The sequence below is a fragment of the Nerophis ophidion genome, linkage group LG29 (genome assembly GCF_033978795.1).
Source record: "Nerophis ophidion isolate RoL-2023_Sa linkage group LG29, RoL_Noph_v1.0, whole genome shotgun sequence".
Classification (NCBI taxonomy): Eukaryota; Metazoa; Chordata; class Actinopteri; order Syngnathiformes; family Syngnathidae; genus Nerophis; species Nerophis ophidion.
The window spans coordinates 28,676,356-28,701,968 of NC_084639.1; the positions used below are offsets into that span (position 1 = coordinate 28,676,356).

Sequence of the window (25,613 nt, forward strand, 5' to 3'; positions counted from 1 at the left end):
CTGATACTTTCTACACACTAATAGTACACACTGTTTTATACTTTGTACACACTATTTGTACACAGTATTTTATACTTTGTACACACTGTTTTATACTAGATAGATAGATAGATAGATAGATAGATAGATAGATAGATAGATAGCAGCAAGTAGAATTTGCAATGGTCAGCATTGTGGATCAAGTAGTTGAAGAGAGCCTAGCACTTCTTTTGGGTCTGTGTCCGCATAGAGTGGTCACAGTCACCATGGCGACAGTGAAATAAGTTTGGTATGTAGTCTTTTATTTTGACTTTTAGTTCAAGTGGATTGAAAAATGACAAGCACACAAGAATGTTACTGCCGTGAAATAAGTGGACAGGAAGTGAGGTAGTGGACCAATGGTGTAGCCACAGGTAACACACTACCTGTGTGTGTGTGTGTGTGTGTGTGTGTGTGTGTGTGTGCGTGCGTGCGTGCGTGCGTGCGTGCGTGCGTGCGTGCGTGCGTGCGTGCGTGTGTGCGTGTGCGTGCGTGCGTTCCAGGTGAGGTCCATCGAGGGACAGTACGGCACCCTGCGGGCTTATGTCACCCACAGACTGCAGCCTAAGACCTGTCAGCTTCGCCAGTACCACATCAAACCTCTTTCTCTTCACCAGCGCGCACACAGCATCCAGCAGGACAGGTCAATGTTCATCACAATCATCATCCTGACACTGTGATAATACATTAATAATAGTAATGGAAATATTAGTGCCACTGTAATGATGGTAGATAATAATCATCATAGTGCCACTGTAATAATACATGAATAATGATAATAATAATGATCATATTAGTGCTGCTGTAATGGTAGTAGGCAATAATAATCTTTGTGCCACTGTAATAATACATTTATAATAATAATGATAGTATTAGTGGCACATAAAAATGAAGGATAATATTAATGCTAATAGTTAATAATAAAAATGATAATAACAAATAATGATAATAGTAATGCTAGTAGATAATGTAATAATAATTATAATAGATAATAATAATAATGATAATGATAACAAATAATGATAGTGGTAATACTAATAGATAATCCACCCATTCATTTCTACCGCTTGTCCCTTATGGGGTCGCAGGGGGTGCTGGAGCTTAGCTAATGATAATAAATAATAGTAATGCTAATTGACAATAATGATAACAAATAATGATAATAGTACTGCTAGTAGATAATAATGTTAATAAATAATAGTACTGATAACAGATAATAAGGATAATGATAATACATGAAGTGAAGTGAATTCTATTTAAATAGAACTTTTCTTTTGTGACTGTAAGTACTTTACATAGTAGGGTGAGAATAGATAACAATGGTCATAACTAATAGTAGATAACAATGTGTGTGACTGTCCAGGCCCATGAACAGGCTGAGTCTGGTGGGACAGTTCAGTTTGGCAGAGATCCACTCTTGGGTGGTCTTCTGCTTGCCGGAGGTGCCGGAGAAGACCCCAGCGGGAGAAAGTGTCACCTTCTACTTCCACAACACTTTCCTGGGCACGCAGCTGCAGACCACCTACTGGTACGTACACCTGCTCCTTCAGCTACAATACTGGTACGTACACCTGCTCCTTCAGCTACAATACTGGTACGTACACCTGCTCCTTCAGCTACAATACTGGTACGTACACCTGCTCCTTCAGCTACAATACTGGTACGTACACCTGCTCCTTCAGCTACAATACTGGTACATACACCTGCTCCTTCAGCTACAATACTGGTACATACACCTGCTCCTTCAGCTACAATACTGGTACGTACACCTGCTCCTTCAGCTACAATACTGGTACATACACCTGCTCCTTCAGCTACAATACTGGTACATACACCTGCTCCTTCAGCTACAATACTGGTACATACACCTGCTCCTTCAGCTACAATACTGGTACATACACCTGCTCCTTCAGTTACAATACTGGTACATACACCTGCTCCTTCAGCTACAATACTGGTACATACACCTGCTCCTTCAGCTACAATACTGGTACATACACCTGCTCCTTCAGCTACAATACTGGTACATACACCTGCTCCTTCAGCTACAATACTGGTACATACACCTGCTCCTTCAGCTACAATACTGGTACGTACACCTGCTCCTTCAGCTACAATACTGGTACGTACACCTGCTCCTTCAGCTACAATACTGGTACATACACCTGCTCCTTCAGCTACAATACTGGTACATACACCTGCTCCTTCAGCTACAATAGTGGTACATACACCTGCTCCTTCAGCTACAATACTGGTACATACACCTGCTCCTTCAGCTACAATACTGGTACATACACCTGCTCCTTCAGCTACAATACTGGTACATACACCTGCTCCTTCAGCTACAATACTGGTACGTACACCTGCTCCTTCAGCTACAATACTGGTACATACACCTGCTCCTTCAGCTACAATACTGGTACATACACCTGCTCCTTCAGCTACAATACTGGTACATACACCTGCTCCTTCAGCTACAATACTGGTACATACACCTGCTCCTTCAGCTACAATACTGGTACGTACACCTGCTCCTTCAGCTACAATACTGGTACATACACCTGCTCCTTCAGCTACAATACTGGTACATACACCTGCTCCTTCAGCTACAATACTGGTACATACACCTCCTCCTTCAGCTACAATACTGGTACGTACACCTGCTCCTTCAGCTACAATACTGGTACATACACCTGCTCCTTCAGCTACAATACTGGTACATACACCTGCTCCTTCAGCTACAATAGTGGTACATACACCTGCTCCTTCAGCTACAATACTGGTACATACACCTGCTCCTTCAGCTACAATACTGGTACATACACCTGCTCCTTCAGCTACAATACTGGTACATACACCTGCTCCTTCAGCTACAATACTGGTACGTACACCTGCTCCTTCAGCTACAATACTGGTACATACACCTGCTCCTTCAGCTACAATACTGGTACATACACCTGCTCCTTCAGCTACAATAGTGGTACATACACCTGCTCCTTCAGCTACAATACTGGTACATACACCTGCTCCTTCAGCTACAATACTGGTACGTACACCTGCTCCTTCAGCTACAATACTGGTACGTACACCTGCTCCTTCAGCTACAATACTGGTACATACACCTGCTCCTTCAGCTACAATACTGGTACGTACACCTGCTCCTTCAGCTACAATACTGGTACGTACACCTGCTCCTTCAGCTACAATACTGGTACATACACCTGCTCCTTCAGCTACAATACTGGTACATACACCTGCTCCTTCAGCTACAATACTGGTACGTACACCTGCTCCTTCAGCTACAATACTGGTACATACACCTGCTCCTTCAGCTACAATACTGGTACATACACCTGCTCCTTCAGCTACAATACTGGTACATACACCTGCTCCTTCAGCTACAATACTGGTACATACACCTGCTCCTTCAGCTACAATACTGGTACATACACCTGCTCCTTCAGCTACAATACTGGTACATACACCTGCTCCTTCAGCTACAATACTGGTACATACACCTGCTCCTACAGCTACAATACTGGTACATACACCTGCTCCTTCAGCTACAATACTGGTACATACACCTGCTCCTTCAGCTACAATACTGGTACATACACCTGCTCCTTCAGCTACAATACTGGTACATACACCTGCTCCTTCAGCTACAATACTGGTACATACACCTGCTCCTTCAGCTACAATACTGGTACGTACACCTGCTCCTTCAGCTACAATACTGGTACGTACACCTGCTCCTTCAGCTACAATACTGGTACGTACACCTGCTCCTTCAGCTACAATACTGGTACATACACCTGCTCCTTCAGCTACAATACTGGTACATACACCTGCTCCTTCAGCTACAATACTGGTACATACACCTGCTCCTTCAGCTACAATACTGGTACATACACCTGCTCCTTCAGCTACAATACTGGTACATACACCTGCTCCTTCAGCTACAATACTGGTACATACACCTGCTCCTTCAGCTACAATACTGGTACATACACCTGCTCCTTCAGCTACAATACTGGTACATACACCTGCTCCTTCAGCTACAATACTGGTACATACACCTGCTCCTTCAGCTACAATACTGGTACATACACCTGCTCCTTCAGCTACAATACTGGTACATACACCTGCTCCTTCAGCTACAATACTGGTACATACACCTGCTCCTTCAGCTACAATACTGGTACATACACCTGCTCCTTCAGCTACAATACTGGTACATACACCTGATCCTTCAGCTACAATACTGGTACATACACCTGCTCCTTCAGCTACAATACTGGTACATACACCTGCTCCTTCAGCTACAATACTGGTACATACACCTGCTCCTTCAGCTACAATACTGGTACGTACACCTGCTCCTTCAGCTACAATACTGGTACATACACCTGCTCCTTCAGCTACAATACTGGTACATACACCTGCTCCTTCAGCTACAATACTGGTACATACACCTGCTCCTTCAGCTACAATACTGGTACATACACCTGCTCCTTCAGTTACAATACTGGTACATACACCTGCTCCTTCAGCTACAATACTGGTACATACACCTGCTCCTTCAGCTACAATACTGGTACATACACCTGCTCCTTCAGCTACAATACTGGTACATACACCTGCTCCTTCAGCTACAATACTGGTACATACACCTGCTCCTTCAGCTACAATACTGGTACGTACACCTGCTCCTTCAGCTACAATACTGGTACGTACACCTGCTCCTTCAGCTACAATACTGGTACATACACCTGCTCCTTCAGCTACAATACTGGTACATACACCTGCTCCTTCAGCTACAATAGTGGTACATACACCTGCTCCTTCAGCTACAATACTGGTACATACACCTGCTCCTTCAGCTACAATACTGGTACATACACCTGCTCCTTCAGCTACAATACTGGTACATACACCTGCTCCTTCAGCTACAATACTGGTACGTACACCTGCTCCTTCAGCTACAATACTGGTACATACACCTGCTCCTTCAGCTACAATACTGGTACATACACCTGCTCCTTCAGCTACAATACTGGTACATACACCTGCTCCTTCAGCTACAATACTGGTACATACACCTGCTCCTTCAGCTACAATACTGGTACGTACACCTGCTCCTTCAGCTACAATACTGGTACATACACCTGCTCCTTCAGCTACAATACTGGTACATACACCTGCTCCTTCAGCTACAATACTGGTACATACACCTCCTCCTTCAGCTACAATACTGGTACGTACACCTGCTCCTTCAGCTACAATACTGGTACATACACCTGCTCCTTCAGCTACAATACTGGTACATACACCTGCTCCTTCAGCTACAATAGTGGTACATACACCTGCTCCTTCAGCTACAATACTGGTACATACACCTGCTCCTTCAGCTACAATACTGGTACATACACCTGCTCCTTCAGCTACAATACTGGTACATACACCTGCTCCTTCAGCTACAATACTGGTACGTACACCTGCTCCTTCAGCTACAATACTGGTACATACACCTGCTCCTTCAGCTACAATACTGGTACATACACCTGCTCCTTCAGCTACAATAGTGGTACATACACCTGCTCCTTCAGCTACAATACTGGTACATACACCTGCTCCTTCAGCTACAATACTGGTACGTACACCTGCTCCTTCAGCTACAATACTGGTACGTACACCTGCTCCTTCAGCTACAATACTGGTACATACACCTGCTCCTTCAGCTACAATACTGGTACGTACACCTGCTCCTTCAGCTACAATACTGGTACGTACACCTGCTCCTTCAGCTACAATACTGGTACATACACCTGCTCCTTCAGCTACAATACTGGTACATACACCTGCTCCTTCAGCTACAATACTGGTACGTACACCTGCTCCTTCAGCTACAATACTGGTACATACACCTGCTCCTTCAGCTACAATACTGGTACATACACCTGCTCCTTCAGCTACAATACTGGTACATACACCTGCTCCTTCAGCTACAATACTGGTACATACACCTGCTCCTTCAGCTACAATACTGGTACATACACCTGCTCCTTCAGCTACAATACTGGTACATACACCTGCTCCTTCAGCTACAATACTGGTACATACACCTGCTCCTACAGCTACAATACTGGTACATACACCTGCTCCTTCAGCTACAATACTGGTACATACACCTGCTCCTTCAGCTACAATACTGGTACATACACCTGCTCCTTCAGCTACAATACTGGTACATACACCTGCTCCTTCAGCTACAATACTGGTACATACACCTGCTCCTTCAGCTACAATACTGGTACGTACACCTGCTCCTTCAGCTACAATACTGGTACGTACACCTGCTCCTTCAGCTACAATACTGGTACGTACACCTGCTCCTTCAGCTACAATACTGGTACATACACCTGCTCCTTCAGCTACAATACTGGTACATACACCTGCTCCTTCAGCTACAATACTGGTACATACACCTGCTCCTTCAGCTACAATACTGGTACATACACCTGCTCCTTCAGCTACAATACTGGTACATACACCTGCTCCTTCAGCTACAATACTGGTACATACACCTGCTCCTTCAGCTACAATACTGGTACATACACCTGCTCCTTCAGCTACAATACTGGTACATACACCTGCTCCTTCAGCTACAATACTGGTACATACACCTGCTCCTTCAGCTACAATACTGGTACATACACCTGCTCCTTCAGCTACAATACTGGTACATACACCTGCTCCTTCAGCTACAATACTGGTACATACACCTGCTCCTTCAGCTACAATACTGGTACATACACCTGCTCCTTCAGCTACAATACTGGTACATACACCTGATCCTTCAGCTACAATACTGGTACATACACCTGCTCCTTCAGCTACAATACTGGTACATACACCTGCTCCTTCAGCTACAATACTGGTACATACACCTGCTCCTTCAGCTACAATACTGGTACATACACCTGCTCCTTCAGCTACAATACTGGTACGTACACCTGCTCCTTCAGCTACAATACTGGTACATACACCTGCTCCTTCAGCTACAATACTGGTACATACACCTGCTCCTTCAGCTACAATACTGGTACGTACACCTGCTCCTTCAGCTACAATACTGGTACATACACCTGCTCCTTCAGCTACAATACTGGTACATACACCTGCTCCTTCAGCTACAATACTGGTACGTACACCTGCTCCTTCAGCTACAATACTGGTACGTACACCTGCTCCTTCAGCTACAATACTGGTACATACACCTGCTCCTTCAGCTACAATACTGGTACGTACACCTGCTCCTTCAGCTACAATACTGGTACATACACCTGCTCCTTCAGCTACAATACTGGTACATACACCTGCTCCTTCAGCTACAATACTGGTACATACACCTGCTCCTTCAGCTACAATACTGTTACATACACCTGCTCCTTCAGCTACAATACTGGTACGTACACCTGCTCCTTCAGCTACAATACTGGTACGTACACCTGCTCCTTCAGCTACAATACTGGTACATACACCTGCTCCTTCAGCTACAATACTGGTACATACACCTGCTCCTTCAGCTACAATACTGGTACATACACCTGCTCCTTCAGCTACAATAGTGGTACATACACCTGCTCCTTCAGCTACAATACTGGTACATACACCTGCTCCTTCAGCTCCCAGCTCTACAATCTGGCTCTTTTCTAGCAAAGGGGAGGCCCACTTCAAGTCAGACAACATCTCCACCATCTCCATCCTCAGCGACGTTCTCTCCAAAGAAGCCACCAAACGCAAAATCAACCTCAACGTTTCTTACGGTGAGTGGCTTGTCTTCCACAAGCTTCCTTGAAGACAGCTTGAGATGTTACTGTATGTGTGCAGACATCAATGATGACTCCGTCACACACACCCTGAAGATGATCCACCCCAAACTGGAGTACCAGTTGGTGCTGGCCAGGAAGGTGCAGCTCATTGATGCCCTGAAAGTAAGTATTCACGCAACTATGTATGCACCTTCTTCTAGCTGCTTCTTCTAGGAACTGTAGCTTCTATATGCTTCTTCTAGGAACTGTAGCTTCTATCTGCTTCTTCTAGGAACTGTAGCTTCTATATGCTTCTTCTAAGAACTGTAGCTTCTATCTGCTTCTTCTAGGAACTGTAGCTTCTATATGCTTCTTCTAAGAACTGTAGCTTCTATCTGCTTCTTCTAGGAACTGTAGCTTCTATCTGCTTCTTCTAGGAACTGTAGCTTCTATCTGCTTCTTCTAGGAACTGTAGCTTCTATCTGCTTCTTCTAGGAACTGTAGCTTCTATCTGCTTCTTCTAGGAACTGTAGCTTCTATCTGCTTCTTCTAGGAACTGTAGCTTCTATATGCTTCTTCTGGGAACTGTAGCTTCTATATGCTTCTTCTAAGAACTGTAGCTTCTATCTGCTTCTTCTAGGAACTGTAGCTTCTATCTGCTTCTTCTAGGAACTGTAGCTTCTATCTGCTTCTTCTAGGAACTGTAGCTTCTATCTGCTTCTTCTAGGAACTGTAGCTTCTATCTGCTTCTTCTAGGAACTGTAGCTTCTATCTGCTTCTTCTAGGAACTGTAGCTTCTAGCTCTTTCTTCTAGGAACTGTAGCTTCTAGCTCTTTCTTCTAGGAACTGTAGCTTCTATATGCTTCTTCTAGGAACTGTAGCTTCTATCTGCTTCTTCTAGGAACCGTAGCTTGTAGCTCTTTCTTCTAGGAACTGTAGCTTCTATCTGCTTCTTCTAGGAACTGTAGCTTCTATCTGCTTCTTCTAGGAACTGTAGCTTATATCTGCTACTTCTAGGAACCGTACCTTCTAGCTCTTTCTTCTAGGAACTGTAGCTTCTATCTGCTTCTTCTAGGAACTGTAGCTTCTAGCTCTTTCTTCTAGGAACTGTAGCTTCTATCTGCTTCCTCTAGGAACTGTAGGTTCACCATGTTCTATCTGCTTATTCTAGGAACTGTAGGTTCATGACCACCATGTTCTATATACTTCTTTAAGGAACTGTAGGTTCATGACCACCATGTTCTAGCTGCTTCTATGAGGAACTGTAGGTCCATGGCCACCATGTTCTATATACTTCTATGAGGAACTGTAGGTCCATGACCACCATGTTCTATCTGCTTCTTTAAGGAACTGTAGGTCCATGACCACCATGTTCTATCTGCTTCTATAAGGAACTGTAGGTCCATGGCCACCATGTTCTATATACTTCTTTAAGGAACTGTAGGTCCATGACCACCATGTTCTATCTGCTTCTATAAGGAACTGTAGGTCCATGACCACCATGTTCTATATACTTCTTTAAGGAACTGTAGGTCCATGACCACCATGTTCTATATACTTCTATGAGGAACTGTAGGTCCATGACCACCATGTTCTATCTGCTTCTTTAAGGAACTGTAGGTCCATGACCACCATGTTCTATCTGCTTCTATAAGGAACTGTAGGTCCATGACCACCATGTTCTATCTGCTTCTATAAGGAACTGTAGGTCCATGACCACCATGTTCTATCTGCTTCTATAAGGAACTGTAGGTCCATGACCACCATGTTCTATCTGCTTCTATAAGGAACTGTAGGTCCATGACCACCATGTTCTATCTGCTTCTATAAGGAACTGTAGGTCCATGACCACCATGTTCTATCTGTTTCCTTGTAGGAACTACAGGTCCATGAGGGCAACACAGACTTCCTCACTTCAGAGTATCGGAACATTCTGGATGAATCGTCCAGTCTCCTGGAGGAGTACAAGAAGCAGCCAGCGCCCCTGGAAAGACTTTATGGTGAGTTTAGTTTTTATATTGGTCCTCTCCTAGTCTTGGCTGTTACTTCATCCTCCCTGCAGGCATGATCACCGACCTCTTCATCGATAAGTTCAAGTTCAAAGGTCAGAATGTGAAAAGCAAAGTGTCGTCACTGCTGGAGATCCTGGACAATTACGATCTTAAATCCCTCTTGGACTTTTTCAGCGAAACATAGCTTCTTCATTGAGGATCATTTCTTGACTTCTTTCAAATATCTCTAATAGTTGTATATTTGTGTTAGTAATAAAGTAATAGTTGTCTATTTGCGTTAGTAATAAAGTACTTTGACTTCAAGGGGAACTGCACTTTTTGTGGAAGTTTGTCTATTCTTGACAGACATAATGAGAGAGCGGAGCACAAGAGGTTGTTGTTTTCTTGCATTCTAACCTGTTTAATAACCAAACTGGAGCAACATCCTTATAGTCTTTGTTTGAACTCCATCCATCCATCCATTTACTACCGCTTGTCCCTTTCGGGGTCATGGAGGGTGCTGGAGCCTATCTCAGCTGCATTCGGGTGGAAGGCGGAGTACAGCCTGGACAAGTCACGACCTAACGATCTCAGGGCGGACACTCTAACCACTAGGCCACTGTGCAGGTGAGGCTTCAAACTACAAGTGTTCACTAAGTACACACAACAGGAATTATGATCAACATCTTCAAACTTTTTTTTGTATTGAGACAAAGATTATGTATTTAATATTTGTATGCTTATTATGATATTTATTTGTTCACTGTTCTGTTACACAGAACAAGGAAATGGGATAAAACTGCTATGGTATGAAAAGGGGTAGGGTTAAATAAGCTCTGCTTCTTCCTGCTCCATTTCGGACGTGCTGTAATGAAACAACTGGAATAGTGTGATGATGACATTGTATGTATGCATGTTCCACATAAAGTGGAACAGTGTGATGATGACATGGTATGTATGCATGTTCCACATAAAGTGGAACAGTGTGATGATGACATGGTATGTATACATGTTCCACATAAAGTGGAATAGTGTGATGATGACATTGTATGTATGCATGTTCCACATAAAGTGGAACAGTGTGATGATGACATGGTATGTATACATGTTCCACATAAAGTGGAACAGTGTGATGATGACATTGTATGTATGCATGTTCCACATAAAGTGGAATAGTGTGATGATAAAATTGTATGTATGCATGTTCCACAGAAAGTGGAACAGTGGAATGATGACATTTTATGTATGCCTGTTCCACATAAAGTGCAACAGTGTGATGATGACTGTATGTATGCATGTTCCACATAAAGTGGAACAGTGTGATGATGAAATTGTATGTATACATGTTCCACATAAAGTGGAACAGTGTGATGATGACATTGTATGTATACATGTTCCACATAAAGTGGAACAGTGTGATGATGACATGGTATGTATGCATGTTCCACATGAAGTGGAACAGTGTGATGATGACATGGTATGTATGCATGTTCCACATAAAGTGGAACAGTGTGATGATGACATGGTATGTATGCATGTTCCACAGAAAGTGGAACAGTGGAATGATGACATTTTATGTATGCCTGTTCCACATAAAGTGCAACAGTGTGATGATGACTGTATGTATGCATGTTCCACATAAAGTGGAACAGTGTGATGATGAAATTGTATGTATACATGTTCCACATAAAGTGGAACAGTGTGATGATGACATTGTATGTATACATGTTCCACATAAAGTGGAACAGTGTGATGATGACATGGTATGTATGCATGTTCCACATAAAGTGGAACAGTGTGATGATGACATGGTATGTATGCATGTTCCACATAAAGTGTAAGAGAAGTGAAGCCGCCAGGCGCTTCTCAAAGTAAAGTAAAGTAGCAATAATTGTCACAAACACACACCTGGTGTGGTGAAATGTGTCCTCTGCATTTGACCAATCATCCTTGTTCACCTCCTGGGAAGTGAGGGGAGCAGTGTGCAGCAGTGCTGCCGCGCCCGGGAATCATTTATGGTGATTTAACCGCCAATTCCAAGCCTTGATGCTGAGTGCCAAACAGGGAGGTCCCGTGTCCCACTTTTTATAGCCCTAAAGCGGTTTTGAATTTGGAATCCTCCTCGTTTGTCCCAACTGGTCTTCCGTACGCTTGTGACGTCATTAGGCAGGCTGCGCTGTGATTGGCCCGTTTCAAACCTCGCGGGCTACTTGAACGAGAGCAAAGTGTTCGTCGGCTGCAACATGACGGCCACATAATCTTCCTCCTTAAAGTCACCTCTTTTCTTATAACTTTTTTACTTTTTCTATACTGAACTTCGCGGGGGTTTTTTGGAACATTTGCCTGGCTGTGCAAGTATTGTCCAACTTTGTTGCGCTTCCACCTTCCCTCGCAGACAACGAGCGTTAGCCTCCGTGGCCGCGCTATTGTTGCTGACTTTTTACAGCTCCCAAAGGTGACTTTATATAACTGGCAGTTGGGAAAATGTGACTTTATCTAACTCCTAGTTGTCCAATGTAACGTTATCTAACTCCTAGTTGTCCAATGTGACTTTATCTAACTCCTAGTTGTCCAATGTGACTTTATCTAACTCCTAGTTGTCCAATGTGACTTTATCTAACTCCTAGTTGTCCAATGTGACTTTATCTAACTCCTAGTTGTCCAATGTGACTTTATCTAACTCCTAGTTGTCCAATGTGACTTTATCTAACTCCTAGTTGTCCAATGTGACTTTATCTAACTCCTAGTTGTCCAATGTGACTTTATCTAACTCCTAGTTGTCCAATGTGACTTTATCTAACTCCTAGTTGTCCAAGGTGACTTTATCTAACTCCTAGTTGTCCAATGTGACTTTATCTAACTCCTAGTTGTCCAATGTGACTTTATCTAACTCCTAGTTGTCCAATGTGACTTTATCTAACTCCTAGTTGTCCAATGTGACTTTATCTAACTCCTAGTTGTCCAAGGTGAGTATTGGCCAGCATGTCGTCGAGTATCCGCAGTCAGACGAGCTCCACGAACGACGAGAACATGCTGTCGAGGCTGCGGGGCTCCTTGAAGCCCAAAGCCGAGAACCAGGAGAATGTTCCGCCCAAGCAGCAGGCGGCGAGCCACAGAACCGTGCTGGGATCCCTGCAGAACCACAACCAGAACCAGAAGCAGCGGGCTAGCAAGCAGGTCTGTTTCCGCTTTGTTAGTTAGCCTCATGCTAAGCTAAGGCTGCTCTTTGTTACCACTTTATGTTCCAATCCTCACTTCCGAGTCACAATAACAACAAGTACCCGCGTCTAACTCTTCTTTTCACTCGCTCCAGCCTGTCCGCCATCTTAGCGCCGTCACGCACGCCAAGAATGAGATGTAACTGTTAACAAGTCTTTGAAATGAACATGCTGGTTAGAAGCCTCGTTGACAACACAACACTTTTATTGCCGTCCTTGGAGAATGGCTTCACAGACTAGGAATTGTTCTTGGTGCAACATAAAACGCAGAATAGGTAATAAAATGAACTGTAACTTCAATATATAAACAGACTGGAGCCGCCTTTGATTGGTTGAAAGTTGTATTAGTAGATTGCACAGTTCACTGCTACATATTCTGTACAATTGACCACTAAATAGTAACACCCCAATAAGTTTTTCAACTTGCCTGGTGGTGGCCACATACGTAACAGCGTCCTTAAGCTCTTATTTCCAAAATGGTGTACACTACTGAATTGGGGTCTTATGGCCACTTATGTGGACACTTATACTGCCATCTGCTGGTGTCAGAAGAGTATGACACAATGGAATTTGGGAAAAAAGGTGTAAAAATATGAATGAACATGTCACTAAACATGACGTACACGTTTGTTACTTATGGACCAAGTACATCGTATCAAAAGATGATTCTTACTTTTTATTCTAATTAGGGTCCAATAAGCCCAAGTAGCAAAGATAAATAAAAGCATGTAAACAAACAACTTGGGCATTAAGAGGTTATGTCGGGGGTCCACATTAATCAATTCATGGTAGCTAAAATGCTACCACCAATACAATAGAATTCCATCCATCATCCTCCGCTTATCCAAGGTGTGGTGGCGGGGGTAGAGATGCCCAGACTTCCCTCTCCCCAGCCACCTGGTCCAGATCCTTCCGGGGGATCCCGAGACGTTCCCAGGCCAGCCGGGAGACATAGTCTTCCCAACGTGTCCTGGTTCTTCCCTGTGGCCTCCTACTGGTCAGACGTGCCCTAAACACCTCCCTAGGGAGGTGTTCGGGTGGCATCCTGACCAGATGCCCGAACCACCTCATCTGGCTCCTCTCGATGTGAAGGAGCAGCGGCTTTACTTTGAGCTCCTCCAGGATGGCAGAGCTTCTCACCCTATCTCTAAGGGAGAGCCCCGCCACCCGGCAGAGGAAACTCATTTGGGCCGCTTGTACCCGTGATCTTGTCCTTTCGGTCATGACCCACAGCTCATGACCATAGGTGAGGATGGGAACATAGATTGACCGGTAAACTGATTCTCATCCCAGTAACTTCACACTCGGCTGCGAACCGATCCAGTGAGAGCTGAAGATCCTGGCCAGATGAAGCCACCAGGACCACATCTTCTGCAAAAAGCAGAGACCTAATCCTGCAGTCGCCAAACCGGACCCCCTCAAAGCCTTGACTGCGCCTAGAAATTCTGTCCATAAAAGTTATGAACAGACTGGGTGACAAAGGACAGCCTTGGCGGAGTCCAACCCTCACTGGAAACGTGTCCGACTTACTGCTGGCAATGTGGACCAAGCTCTGGCACTGATCATACAGGGAGCGGACCCTGTACCAATATAATAGAATAGAAAGTATTTTAGTGATCCCTGGGGGAAATTCAGCACTGCAGTCTGCTCACAATAGACAAACATTTGGGTATTTTGACGTGTGAATAACATAGTCTATTAAAAAGCATTATTGACATGTGAATAATATAAATACAGTGTATTACACGGCATTGTTGACATGTGAATAATATGAATACAGTCTATTATACAGCATTGTTCACATGTGAGTAATATAAATACAGTGTATTATACAGCATTATTCACATGTGAGTAATATAAATACAGTGTATTATACAGCATTATTCACATGTAATATAAATACAGTCTATTATACAGCATTATTCACATGTGAGTAATATAAATACAGTGTATTATACAGCATTATTCACATGTGAGTAATATACAGTCTATTATACAGCATTATTCACATGTGAGTAATATAAATACAGTCTATTATACAGCATTATTCACATGTGAGTAATATAAATACAGTCTATTATACAGCATTATTCACATGTGAGTAATATAAATACAGTCTATTATACAGCATTATTCACATGTGAATAATATAAATACAGTCTATTATACAGCATTATTCACATGTGAGTAATATAAATAGTCTATTATACAGCATTATTCACATGTGAGTAATATAAATACAGTCTATTATACAGCATTATTCACATGTGAGTAATATAAATACAGTCTATTATACAGCATTATTCACATGTGAATAATATAAATACAGTCTATTATACAGCATTATTCACATGTGAGTAATATAAATAGTCTATTATACAGCATTATTCACATGTGAGTAATATAAATACAGTGTATTATACAGCATTATTCACATGTGAGTAATATAAATAGTGTATTATACAGCATTATTCACATGTGAATAATACAGTCTATTATACAGCATTATTGACATGTGAATAATATAAATACAGTCCATTATACAGCATTATTGACATGTGAATAATATAAATAGTCTATTATACAGCATTATTGACATGTGAATAATATAAATACAGTCTATCATACACCATTATCGACATGTGAATAATATAAATACAGTCAAAAAGGAACATATGCATTATACAGTCTTATGGCTGTCAGTATGAAGGTTTTCCTGTGTGGTTCCAAGAGACATTCAGACGTGACATACACATTATCAACTTGTATAAACATGTTGCTGTCTTGGTAGCTCAACTGTTCACTTGTGCACATTGACCATGCAGGCTGTGCTGTCTTACATCGCTCTGAACCAGAGGAAATCATGACAACAGGAAGTTAACTCGCGTGACATGTAAACCCCAAGTGATGCCCCCGGTTTATTTTTTAAATACTGTAAAACCTTAAACAAATTTAAAATGGAAGAAACACATTTTTAACGATCAAAATAGAATAGTATGACTCCCAGGAAGCCGGAACAGTATTTATTAGGGCATGGGTGTCAAACTCTGGCCCGCCGTGTAATTTAATTTGGCCCTTGAGGCAATATCAATTTAGCATTAGAGCTGGCCCGCCGGTGTTTTACAGCATCGGTGCCGCTGTAACACCGCATTCACAGCTAATACTCATACTTGCCAACCTTCCTAACTTTCCCAGTAGACTCCCGAAGTTCAGTGCCCCTCCTGAAAATCTCCCGGGGCAACCATTCTCCCGAATTTCTACCGATTTCCACCTGGACAACTACATTGGGGGCGTGCATTTAAGGCACTGCCTTTAGCGTTGTCTACAACCTGTCGTCACGTCCGCTTTTCCTCCATACTAACAGCGTGTCACATAATATTTGTGGCTTTTACACACACGCACAAGTGAATGCAAAGCATACTTGGTCAACAGCCATACAGGTCACACTGAGGTTGGCTGTATAAACAACTTTAGCACTGTTACAAATATGCACCACACTGTGAACCCACACCAAACAAGAATGTCAAACACGTTTCGGGTGAACATCCGCAACAGAACAAATACCCAGAAACCCTTGCAGCACTAACTCTTCCGGGATACTTCCTGCAAACTGACCAATAATTAACGTTTTATTCATGCGTTTTCTCTTGCTACTTCAAGGCTTGAATGTTTGGTTCATTCATTATTGTTATTTTATTTTCAAATTTATTATTAGCCTGTGGAAAAAATTTGATATTTACCTCAGAAGATTGAAAATAGAAAAAAAGGCATAACATTTTTATTTAAATTTTATTTGATATGCCATTGATATTTTTTATTATTATTTGAAACTGTATTTTGCATGTCACTAAAGTTATATAAGCCTTGCTTGTTCAATATTTAATGCAAAACTTGTTTGGGTCCCTATTAAAAGGTTCATTTGTTCAAACTTGGCCCGTGGCTTTGTTCCGTTTAAAATTTTGGCCCACTCTGTATTTGAGTTTGACACATGGGATGGTGTGGCACAATTGGGAGAGTGGCCGTGCCAGCAACCTGAGGGTTCCTGGTTCAATCCCCACCTAGTACCAACTTTGTCACATCCGTTGTGTCCTTGAGCAAGACACTTCTCCCTTGCTCCTGATGGGTGGTGGTGGTTAGGGCCTTTCATGGCAGCTCCCTCCATCAGTGTGTGAATGTGGAAATAGTGTTAATGCGCTTGAGTACCTTGAAGGTAGAAAAGCGCTTTACAAGTATAACCTTTTTTTTTATTCTACCAACAAAAATACATTGTGTAAACTCAGACTTCGACAATCTTCAATGATCCATTAGGGAAATTGTTCCACACAGTAGCTTTCTTACAAAGGATGGAAAAGATAATGCAGGTCTAAGGTAGACTAAAAATGTACCGTAGTAGCAAACACATTTACTTTTTAAGATCCTTCTTAGGTTTGCTTTCTGAAAGACAGCTGAACTTCTGAGGTGATGGGGACTCTCCCAAGGTTTGGAGCTCTCCTGTAGACGCCCGGGCAGCATGTGCTTCTGAGCTGTGTAGGTCACAATAGCAGTGTTGAGGTCAACACGATCGTGCAGTTTTCATCTTCTTCATTGAATAAACAGATTATCGGTATGGTCATGATCATAATCCGCTTAATTTGCATTTCTAATTGCTTTCTTTTGAAGTAAGAACATAGAGTTGTTTGATGTGTGATTGTTAGCCTGGATTTCAACACAATTATTGAGATACGGGAGTAGGAAAGACTCATATAACATGTTAAGAGCATTTTAATTTACAGAGTTTTTAATTTTATGTAACAAAGCAATCATTTTTGCCATCTTTGTCTTGAGTATATGTAGTCTGAGCATGAATGGATACTAAATAAGTAGAACCTGGTTGAAAGATTTCAGTGTGTGTAGAAGTACTTCTTGGCCAATAGGCTTGATGATGAAATGTTCTTATTGCTACTATAAGATGACAAATCTCCTATCCTATCCTCGGTCTAGGGCTTCTAATTTTATGCTCTGTTTTTCATCATAAGGTGTTGCTTTCATTTCTAATTGCATTTAAATAGATGTTTTTACCAGGAGTAATAGTCTTGCAATTGTGTCCCTTTTTTGTTAGGAGTCCTCACAGCCGCTTTCTTGCAAAAATGAAGAGCTCTGCAAAGTCCCGTCCAAGCAGACCTTCCAGATCCACGTGGACGACGCAGTGGGCGCCTGTGTCAAGAAGCACCGCGCACCAGGGGCCCCCAAAGTGGTGGAGGATCCGCCCCTAAAGGTGGACCATGCCGTCACACGTGTGCGGCAACCGCTGGCCATGCTGGAAATTCCTGCGGCCATGGACGTCAGTTTTGGTACGTGCCCTCACCCAGACTATCCAAGACTTTAAGACTAATCAGGTACTTGAACTTGTGTAGACTCCCATGGACAGGTCAGTTTTGGTATGTGCCCTCACCCAGACTATTCAAGACTTTAAGACTAATCAGGTACTTGAACTTGTGTAGACTCCCATGGACACGTCAGTTTTGGTACGTGCCCTCGCCCAGACTATCCAAGACTTTAAGACTAATCAGGTACTTGAACTTGTGTAGACTCCCATGGACAGGTCAGTTTTGGTATGTGCCCTCACCCAGACTATTCAAGACTTTAAGACTAATCAGGTACTTGAACTTGTGTAGACTCCCATGGACACGTCAGTTTTGGTGCGTGCCCTCGCCCAGACTATCCAAGACTTTAAGACTAATCAGGTACTTGAATTTGTGTAGACTCCCATGGACAGGTCAGTTTTGGTATGTGCCCTCACCCAGACTATTCAAGACTTTAAGACTAATCAGGTACTTGAACTTGTGTAGACTCCCATGGACAGGTCAGTTTTGGTATGTGCCCTCACCCAGACTATCCAAGACTTTAAGACTAATCAGGTACTTGAACTTGTGTAGACTCCCATGGACAGGTCAGTTTTGGTATGTGCCCTCACCCAGACTATCCAAGACTTTAAGACTAATCAGGTACTTGAACTTGTGTAGACTCCCATGGACACGTCAGTTTTGGTACGTGCCCTCGCCCAGACTATCCAAGACTTTAAGACTAATCAGGTACTTGAATTTGTGTAGACTCCCATGGACAGGTCAGTTTTGGTATGTGCCCTCACCCAGACTATTCAAGACTTTAAGACTAATCAGGTACTTGAACTTGTGTAGACTCCCATGGACAGGTCAGTTTTGGTACGTGCCCTCACCCAGACTATCCAAGACTTTAAGACTAATCAGGTACTTGAACTTGTGTAGACTCCCATGGACAGGTCAGTTTTGGTATGTGCCCTCACCCAGACTATCCAAGACTTTAAGACTAATCAGGTACTTGAACTTGTGTAGACTCCCATGGACACGTCAGTTTTGGTACGTGCCCTCGCCCAGACTATCCAAGACTTTAAGACTAATCAGGTACTTGAACTTGTGTAGACTCCCATGGACACGTCAGTTTTGGTACGTGCCCCCGCCCAGACTATCCAAGACTTTAAGACTAATCAGGTACTTGAACTTGTGTAGACTCCCATGGACAGGTCAGTTTTGGTATGTGCCCTCACCCAGACTATCCAAGACTTTAAGACTAATCAGGTACTTGAACTTGTGTAGACTCCCATGGACACGTCAGTTTTGGTACGTGCCCTCACCCAGACTATCCAAGACTTTAAGACTAATCAGGTACTTGAACTTGTGTAGACTCCCATGGACAGGTCAATTTTGGTACGTGCCCTCACCCAGACTATCCAAGACTTTAAAACTAATCAGGTACTTGAACTTGTGTAGACTCCCATGGACCCGTCAGTTTTGGTACGTGCCCTCGCCCAGACTATCCAAGACTTTAAGACTAATCAGGTACTTGAACTTGTGTAGACTCCCATGGACAGGTCAGTTTTGGTACGTGTCCTGACTCAGACTATCTAAGACTAATTGTATGCTTGAACTTGTGTACACTCTCCCATGGACATGTCAGGTTTGGTACGTGCCCTCACCCAGACTATCCAAGACTTTAAGACTAATCAGGTACTTGAACTTGTGTAGACTCCCATGGACAGGTCAGTTTTGGTATGTGCCCTCACCCAGACTATCCAAGACTTTAAGACTAATCAGGTACTTGAACTTGTGTAGACTCCCATGGACAGGTCAGTTTTGGTACGTGCCCTCACCCAGACCATCCAAGACTTTAAGACTAATCAGGTACTTGAACTTGTGTAGACTCCCATGGACAGGTCAGTTTTGGTACGTGCCCTCACCCAGACTATCCAAGACTTTAAGACTAATCAGGTACTTGAACTTGTGTAGACTCCCATGGACAGGTCAGTTTTGGTATGTGCCCTTACCCAGACTATCCAAGACTTTAAGACTAATCAGGTACTTGAACTTGTGTAGACTCCCATGGACAGGTCAGTTTTGGTACGTGCCCTCACCCAGACTATCCAAGACTTTAAGACTAATCAGGTACTTGAACTTGTGTAGACTCCCATGGACAGGTCAGTTTTGGTATGTGCCCTCACCCAGACTATCCAAGACTTTAAAACTAATCAGGTACTTGAACTTGTGTAGACTCCCATGGACACGTCAGTTTTGGTACGTGCCCTCGCCCAGACTATCCAAGACTTTAAGACTAATCAGGTACTTGAATTTGTGTAGACTCCCATGGACAGGTCAGTTTTGGTATGTGCCCTCACCCAGACTATTCAAGACTTTAAGACTAATCAGGTACTTGAACTTGTGTAGACTCCGATGGACAGGTCAGTTTTGGTATGTGCCCTCACCCAGACTATCCAAGACTTTAAGACTAATCAGGTACTTGAACTTGTGTAGACTCCCATGGACAGGTCAGTTTTGGTACGTGCCCTCACCCAGACTATCCAAGACTTTAAGACTAATCAGGTACTTGAACTTGTGTAGACTCCCATGGACACGTCAGTTTTGGTACGTGCCCTCACCCAGACTATCCAAGACTTTAAGACTAATCAGGTACTTGAACTTGTGTAGACTCCCATGGACAGGTCAGTTTTGGTACGTGCCCTCACCCAGACTATCCAAGACTTTAAAACTAATCAGGTACTTGAACTTGTGTAGACTCCCATGGACCCGTCAGTTTTGGTACGTGCCCTCGCCCAGACTATCCAAGACTTTAAGACTAATCAGGTACTTGAACTTGTGTAGACTCCCATGGACAGGTCAGTTTTGGTACGTGTCCTGACTCAGACTATCTAAGACTAATTGTATGCTTGAACTTGTGTACACTCTCCCATGGACATGTCAGGTTTGGTACGTGCCCTCACCCAGACTATCCAAGACTTTAAGACTAATCAGGTACTTGAACTTGTGTAGACTCCCATGGACAGGTCAGTTTTGGTATGTGCCCTCACCCAGACTATCCAAGACTTTAAGACTAATCAGGTACTTGAACTTGTGTAGACTCCCATGGACAGGTCAGTTTTGGTACGTGCCCTCACCCAGACTATCCAAGACTTTAAGACTAATCAGGTACTTGAACTTGTGTAGACTCCCATGGACAGGTCAGTTTTGGTACGTGCCCTCACCCAGACTATCCAAGACTTTAAGACTAATCAGGTACTTGAACTTGTGTAGACTCCCATGGACAGGTCAGTTTTGGTATGTGCCCTTACCCAGACTATCCAAGACTTTAAGACTAATCAGGTACTTGAACTTGTGTAGACTCCCATGGACAGGTCAGTTTTGGTACGTGCCCTCACCCAGACTATCCAAGACTTTAAGACTAATCAGGTACTTGAACTTGTGTAGACTCCCATGGACAGGTCAGTTTTGGTATGTGCCCTCACCCAGACTATCCAAGACTTTAAAACTAATCAGGTACTTGAACTTGTGTAGACTCCCATGGACACGTCAGTTTTGGTACGTGCCCTCGCCCAGACTATCCAAGACTTTAAGACTAATCAGGTACTTGAATTTGTGTAGACTCCCATGGACAGGTCAGTTTTGGTATGTGCCCTCACCCAGACTATTCAAGACTTTAAGACTAATCAGGTACTTGAACTTGTGTAGACTCCGATGGACAGGTCAGTTTTGGTATGTGCCCTCACCCAGACTATCCAAGACTTTAAGACTAATCAGGTACTTGAACTTGTGTAGACTCCCATGGACAGGTCAGTTTTGGTACGTGCCCTCACCCAGACTATCCAAGACTTTAAGACTAATCAGGTACTTGAACTTGTGTAGACTCCCATGGACAGGTCAGTTTTGGTATGTGCCCTCACCCAGACTATCCAAAACTTTAAGACTAATCAGGTACTTGAACTTGTGTAGACTCCCATGGACAGGTCAGTTTTGGTACGTGCCCTCACCCAGACTATCCAAGACTTTAAAACTAATCAGGTACTTGAACTTGTGTAGACTCCCATGGACACGTCAGTTTTGGTACGTGCCCTCGCCCAGACTATCCAAGACTTTAAGACTAATCAGGTACTTGAATTTGTGTAGACTCCCATGGACAGGTCAGTTTTGGTATGTGCCCTCACCCAGACTATTCAAGACTTTAAGACTAATCAGGTACTTGAACTTGTGTAGACTCCGATGGACAGGTCAGTTTTGGTATGTGCCCTCACCCAGACTATCCAAGACTTTAAGACTAATCAGGTACTTGAACTTGTGTAGACTCCCATGGACAGGTCAGTTTTGGTACGTGCCCTCACCCAGACTATCCAAGACTTTAAGACTAATCAGGTACTTGAACTTGTGTAGACTCCCATGGACAGGTCAGTTTTGGTATGTGCCCTCACCCAAACTATCCAAAACTTTAAGACTAATCAGGTACTTGAACTTGTGTAGACTCCCATGGACAGGTCAGTTTTGGTACGTGCCCTCACCCAGACTATCCAAGACTTTAAGACTAATCAGGTACTTGAACTTGTGTAGACTCCCATGGACAGGTCAGTTTTGGTATGTGCCCTTACCCAGACTATCCAAGACTTTAAGACTAATCAGGTACTTGAACTTGTGTAGACTCCCATGGACAGGTCAGTTTTGGTACGTGCCCTCACCCAGACTATCCAAGACTTTAAGACTAATCAGGTACTTGAACTTGTGTAGACTCCCATGGACAGGTCAGTTTTGGTATGTGCCCTCACCCAGACTATCCAAGACTTTAAGACTAATCAGGTACTTGAACTTGTGTAGACTCCCATGGACAGGTCAGTTTTGGTACGTGCCCTCACCCAGACTATCCAAGACTTTAAAACTAATCAGGTACTTGAACTTGTGTAGACTCCCATGGACACGTCAGTTTTGGTATGTGCCCTCACCCAGACTATCCAAGACTTTAAGACTAATCAGGTACTTGAACTTGTGTAGACTCCCATGGACAGGTCAGTTTTGGTACGTGCCCTCACCCAGACTATCCAAGACTTTAAGACTAATCAGGTACTTGAACTTGTGTAGACTCCCATGGACAGGTCAGTTTTGGTATGTGCCCTCACCCAGACTATTCAAGACTTTAAGACTAATCAGGTACTTCAACTTGTGTAGACTCCCATGGACAGGTCAGTTTTGGTATGTGCCCCCGCCCAGACTATCCAAGACTTTAAGACTAATCAGGTACTTGAACTTGTGTAGACTCCCATGGACAGGTCAGTTTTGGTATGTGCCCTCACCCAGACTATCCAAGACTTTAAGACTAATCAGGTACTTGAACTTGTGTAGACTCCCATGGACACGTCAGTTTTGGTACGTGCCCTCACCCAGACTATCCAAGACTTTAAGACTAATCAGGTACTTGAACTTGTGTAGACTCCCATGGACAGGTCAATTTTGGTACGTGCCCTCACCCAGACTATCCAAGACTTTAAAACTAATCAGGTACTTGAACTTGTGTAGACTCCCATGGACCCGTCAGTTTTGGTACGTGCCCTCGCCCAGACTATCCAAGACTTTAAGACTAATCAGGTACTTGAACTTGTGTAGACTCCCATGGACAGGTCAGTTTTGGTACGTGTCCTGACTCAGACTATCTAAGACTAATTGTATGCTTGAACTTGTGTACACTCTCCCATGGACATGTCAGGTTTGGTACGTGCCCTCACCCAGACTATCCAAGACTTTAAGACTAATCAGGTACTTGAACTTGTGTAGACTCCCATGGACAGGTCAGTTTTGGTATGTGCCCTCACCCAGACTATCCAAGACTTTAAGACTAATCAGGTACTTGAACTTGTGTAGACTCCCATGGACAGGTCAGTTTTGGTACGTGCCCTCACCCAGACTATCCAAGACTTTAAGACTAATCAGGTACTTGAACTTGTGTAGACTCCCATGGACAGGTCCGTTTTGGTACGTGCCCTCACCCAGACTATCCAAGACTTTAAGACTAATCAGGTACTTGAACTTGTGTAGACTCCCATGGACAGGTCAGTTTTGGTATGTGCCCTTACCCAGACTATCCAAGACTTTAAGACTAATCAGGTACTTGAACTTGTGTAGACTCCCATGGACAGGTCAGTTTTGGTACGTGCCCTCACCCAGACTATCCAAGACTTTAAGACTAATCAGGTACTTGAACTTGTGTAGACTCCCATGGACAGGTCAGTTTTGGTATGTGCCCTCACCCAGACTATCCAAGACTTTAAAACTAATCAGGTACTTGAACTTGTGTAGACTCCCATGGACACGTCAGTTTTGGTACGTGCCCTCGCCCAGACTATCCAAGACTTTAAGACTAATCAGGTACTTGAATTTGTGTAGACTCCCATGGACAGGTCAGTTTTGGTATGTGCCCTCACCCAGACTATTCAAGACTTTAAGACTAATCAGGTACTTGAACTTGTGTAGACTCCGATGGACAGGTCAGTTTTGGTATGTGCCCTCACCCAGACTATCCAAGACTTTAAGACTAATCAGGTACTTGAACTTGTGTAGACTCCCATGGACAGGTCAGTTTTGGTACGTGCCCTCACCCAGACTATCCAAGACTTTAAGACTAATCAGGTACTTGAACTTGTGTAGACTCCCATGGACAGGTCAGTTTTGGTATGTGCCCTGACCCAGACTATCCAAAACTTTAAGACTAATCAGGTACTTGAACTTGTGTAGACTCCCATGGACAGGTCAGTTTTGGTATGTGCCCTCACCCAGACTATCCAAGACTTTAAGACTAATCAGGTACTTGAACTTGTATAGACTCCCATGGACAGGTCAGTTTTGGTACGTGCCCTCACCCAGACTATCCAAGACTTTAAAACTAATCAGGTACTTGAACTTGTGTAGACTCCCATGGACACGTCAGTTTTGGTACGTGCCCTCGCCCAGACTATCCAAGACTTTAAGACTAATCAGGTACTTGAATTTGTGTAGACTCCCATGGACAGGTCAGTTTTGGTATGTGCCCTCACCCAGACTATTCAAGACTTTAAGACTAATCAGGTACTTGAACTTGTGTAGACTCCCATGGACAGGTCAGTTTTGGTATGTGCCCTCACCCAGACTATCCAAGACTTTAAGACTAATCAGGTACTTGAACTTGTGTAGACTCCCATGGACAGGTCAGTTTTGGTATGTGCCCTCACCCAGACTATCCAAGACTTTAAGACT

At 43.4% G+C, this 25,613-nt stretch overlaps 2 protein-coding genes across 7 annotated transcripts in view; both read left to right on the forward strand.

The window, feature by feature from the left end:
• The window catches only part of bbs7 (Bardet-Biedl syndrome 7), a 20,211-nt gene extending 10,053 nt beyond the window's left edge, over positions 1-10,158 (forward strand). For 3 of the 4 annotated variants that reach the window (XM_061892188.1, XM_061892185.1, XM_061892186.1), the window contains exons 15-20: positions 522-661; positions 1,382-1,546; positions 7,738-7,847; positions 7,912-8,015; positions 9,709-9,832; positions 9,895-10,158. In XM_061892188.1, the coding sequence (XP_061748172.1) occupies positions 522-661; positions 1,382-1,546; positions 7,738-7,847; positions 7,912-8,015; positions 9,709-9,832; positions 9,895-10,028 (777 nt within the window). In that variant the 3' untranslated portion in view covers positions 10,029-10,158. The remainder of the gene's footprint in view (positions 1-521; positions 662-1,381; positions 1,547-7,737; positions 7,848-7,911; positions 8,016-9,708; positions 9,833-9,894) is intronic. The other variant, XM_061892187.1, reaches the window with a different exon arrangement.
• Positions 10,159-12,006: 1,848 nt separating this feature from the next.
• The window catches only part of ccna2 (cyclin A2), a 35,703-nt gene continuing 22,096 nt past the window's right edge, over positions 12,007-25,613 (forward strand). For all 3 annotated transcript variants that reach the window (XM_061892019.1, XM_061892018.1, XM_061892020.1), the window contains exons 1-3: positions 12,007-12,278; positions 12,781-13,000; positions 18,140-18,371. In XM_061892019.1, coding sequence (XP_061748003.1) covers positions 12,806-13,000; positions 18,140-18,371 — 427 coding nt within the window. In that variant the 5' untranslated portion in view covers positions 12,007-12,278; positions 12,781-12,805. The remainder of the gene's footprint in view (positions 12,279-12,780; positions 13,001-18,139; positions 18,372-25,613) is intronic.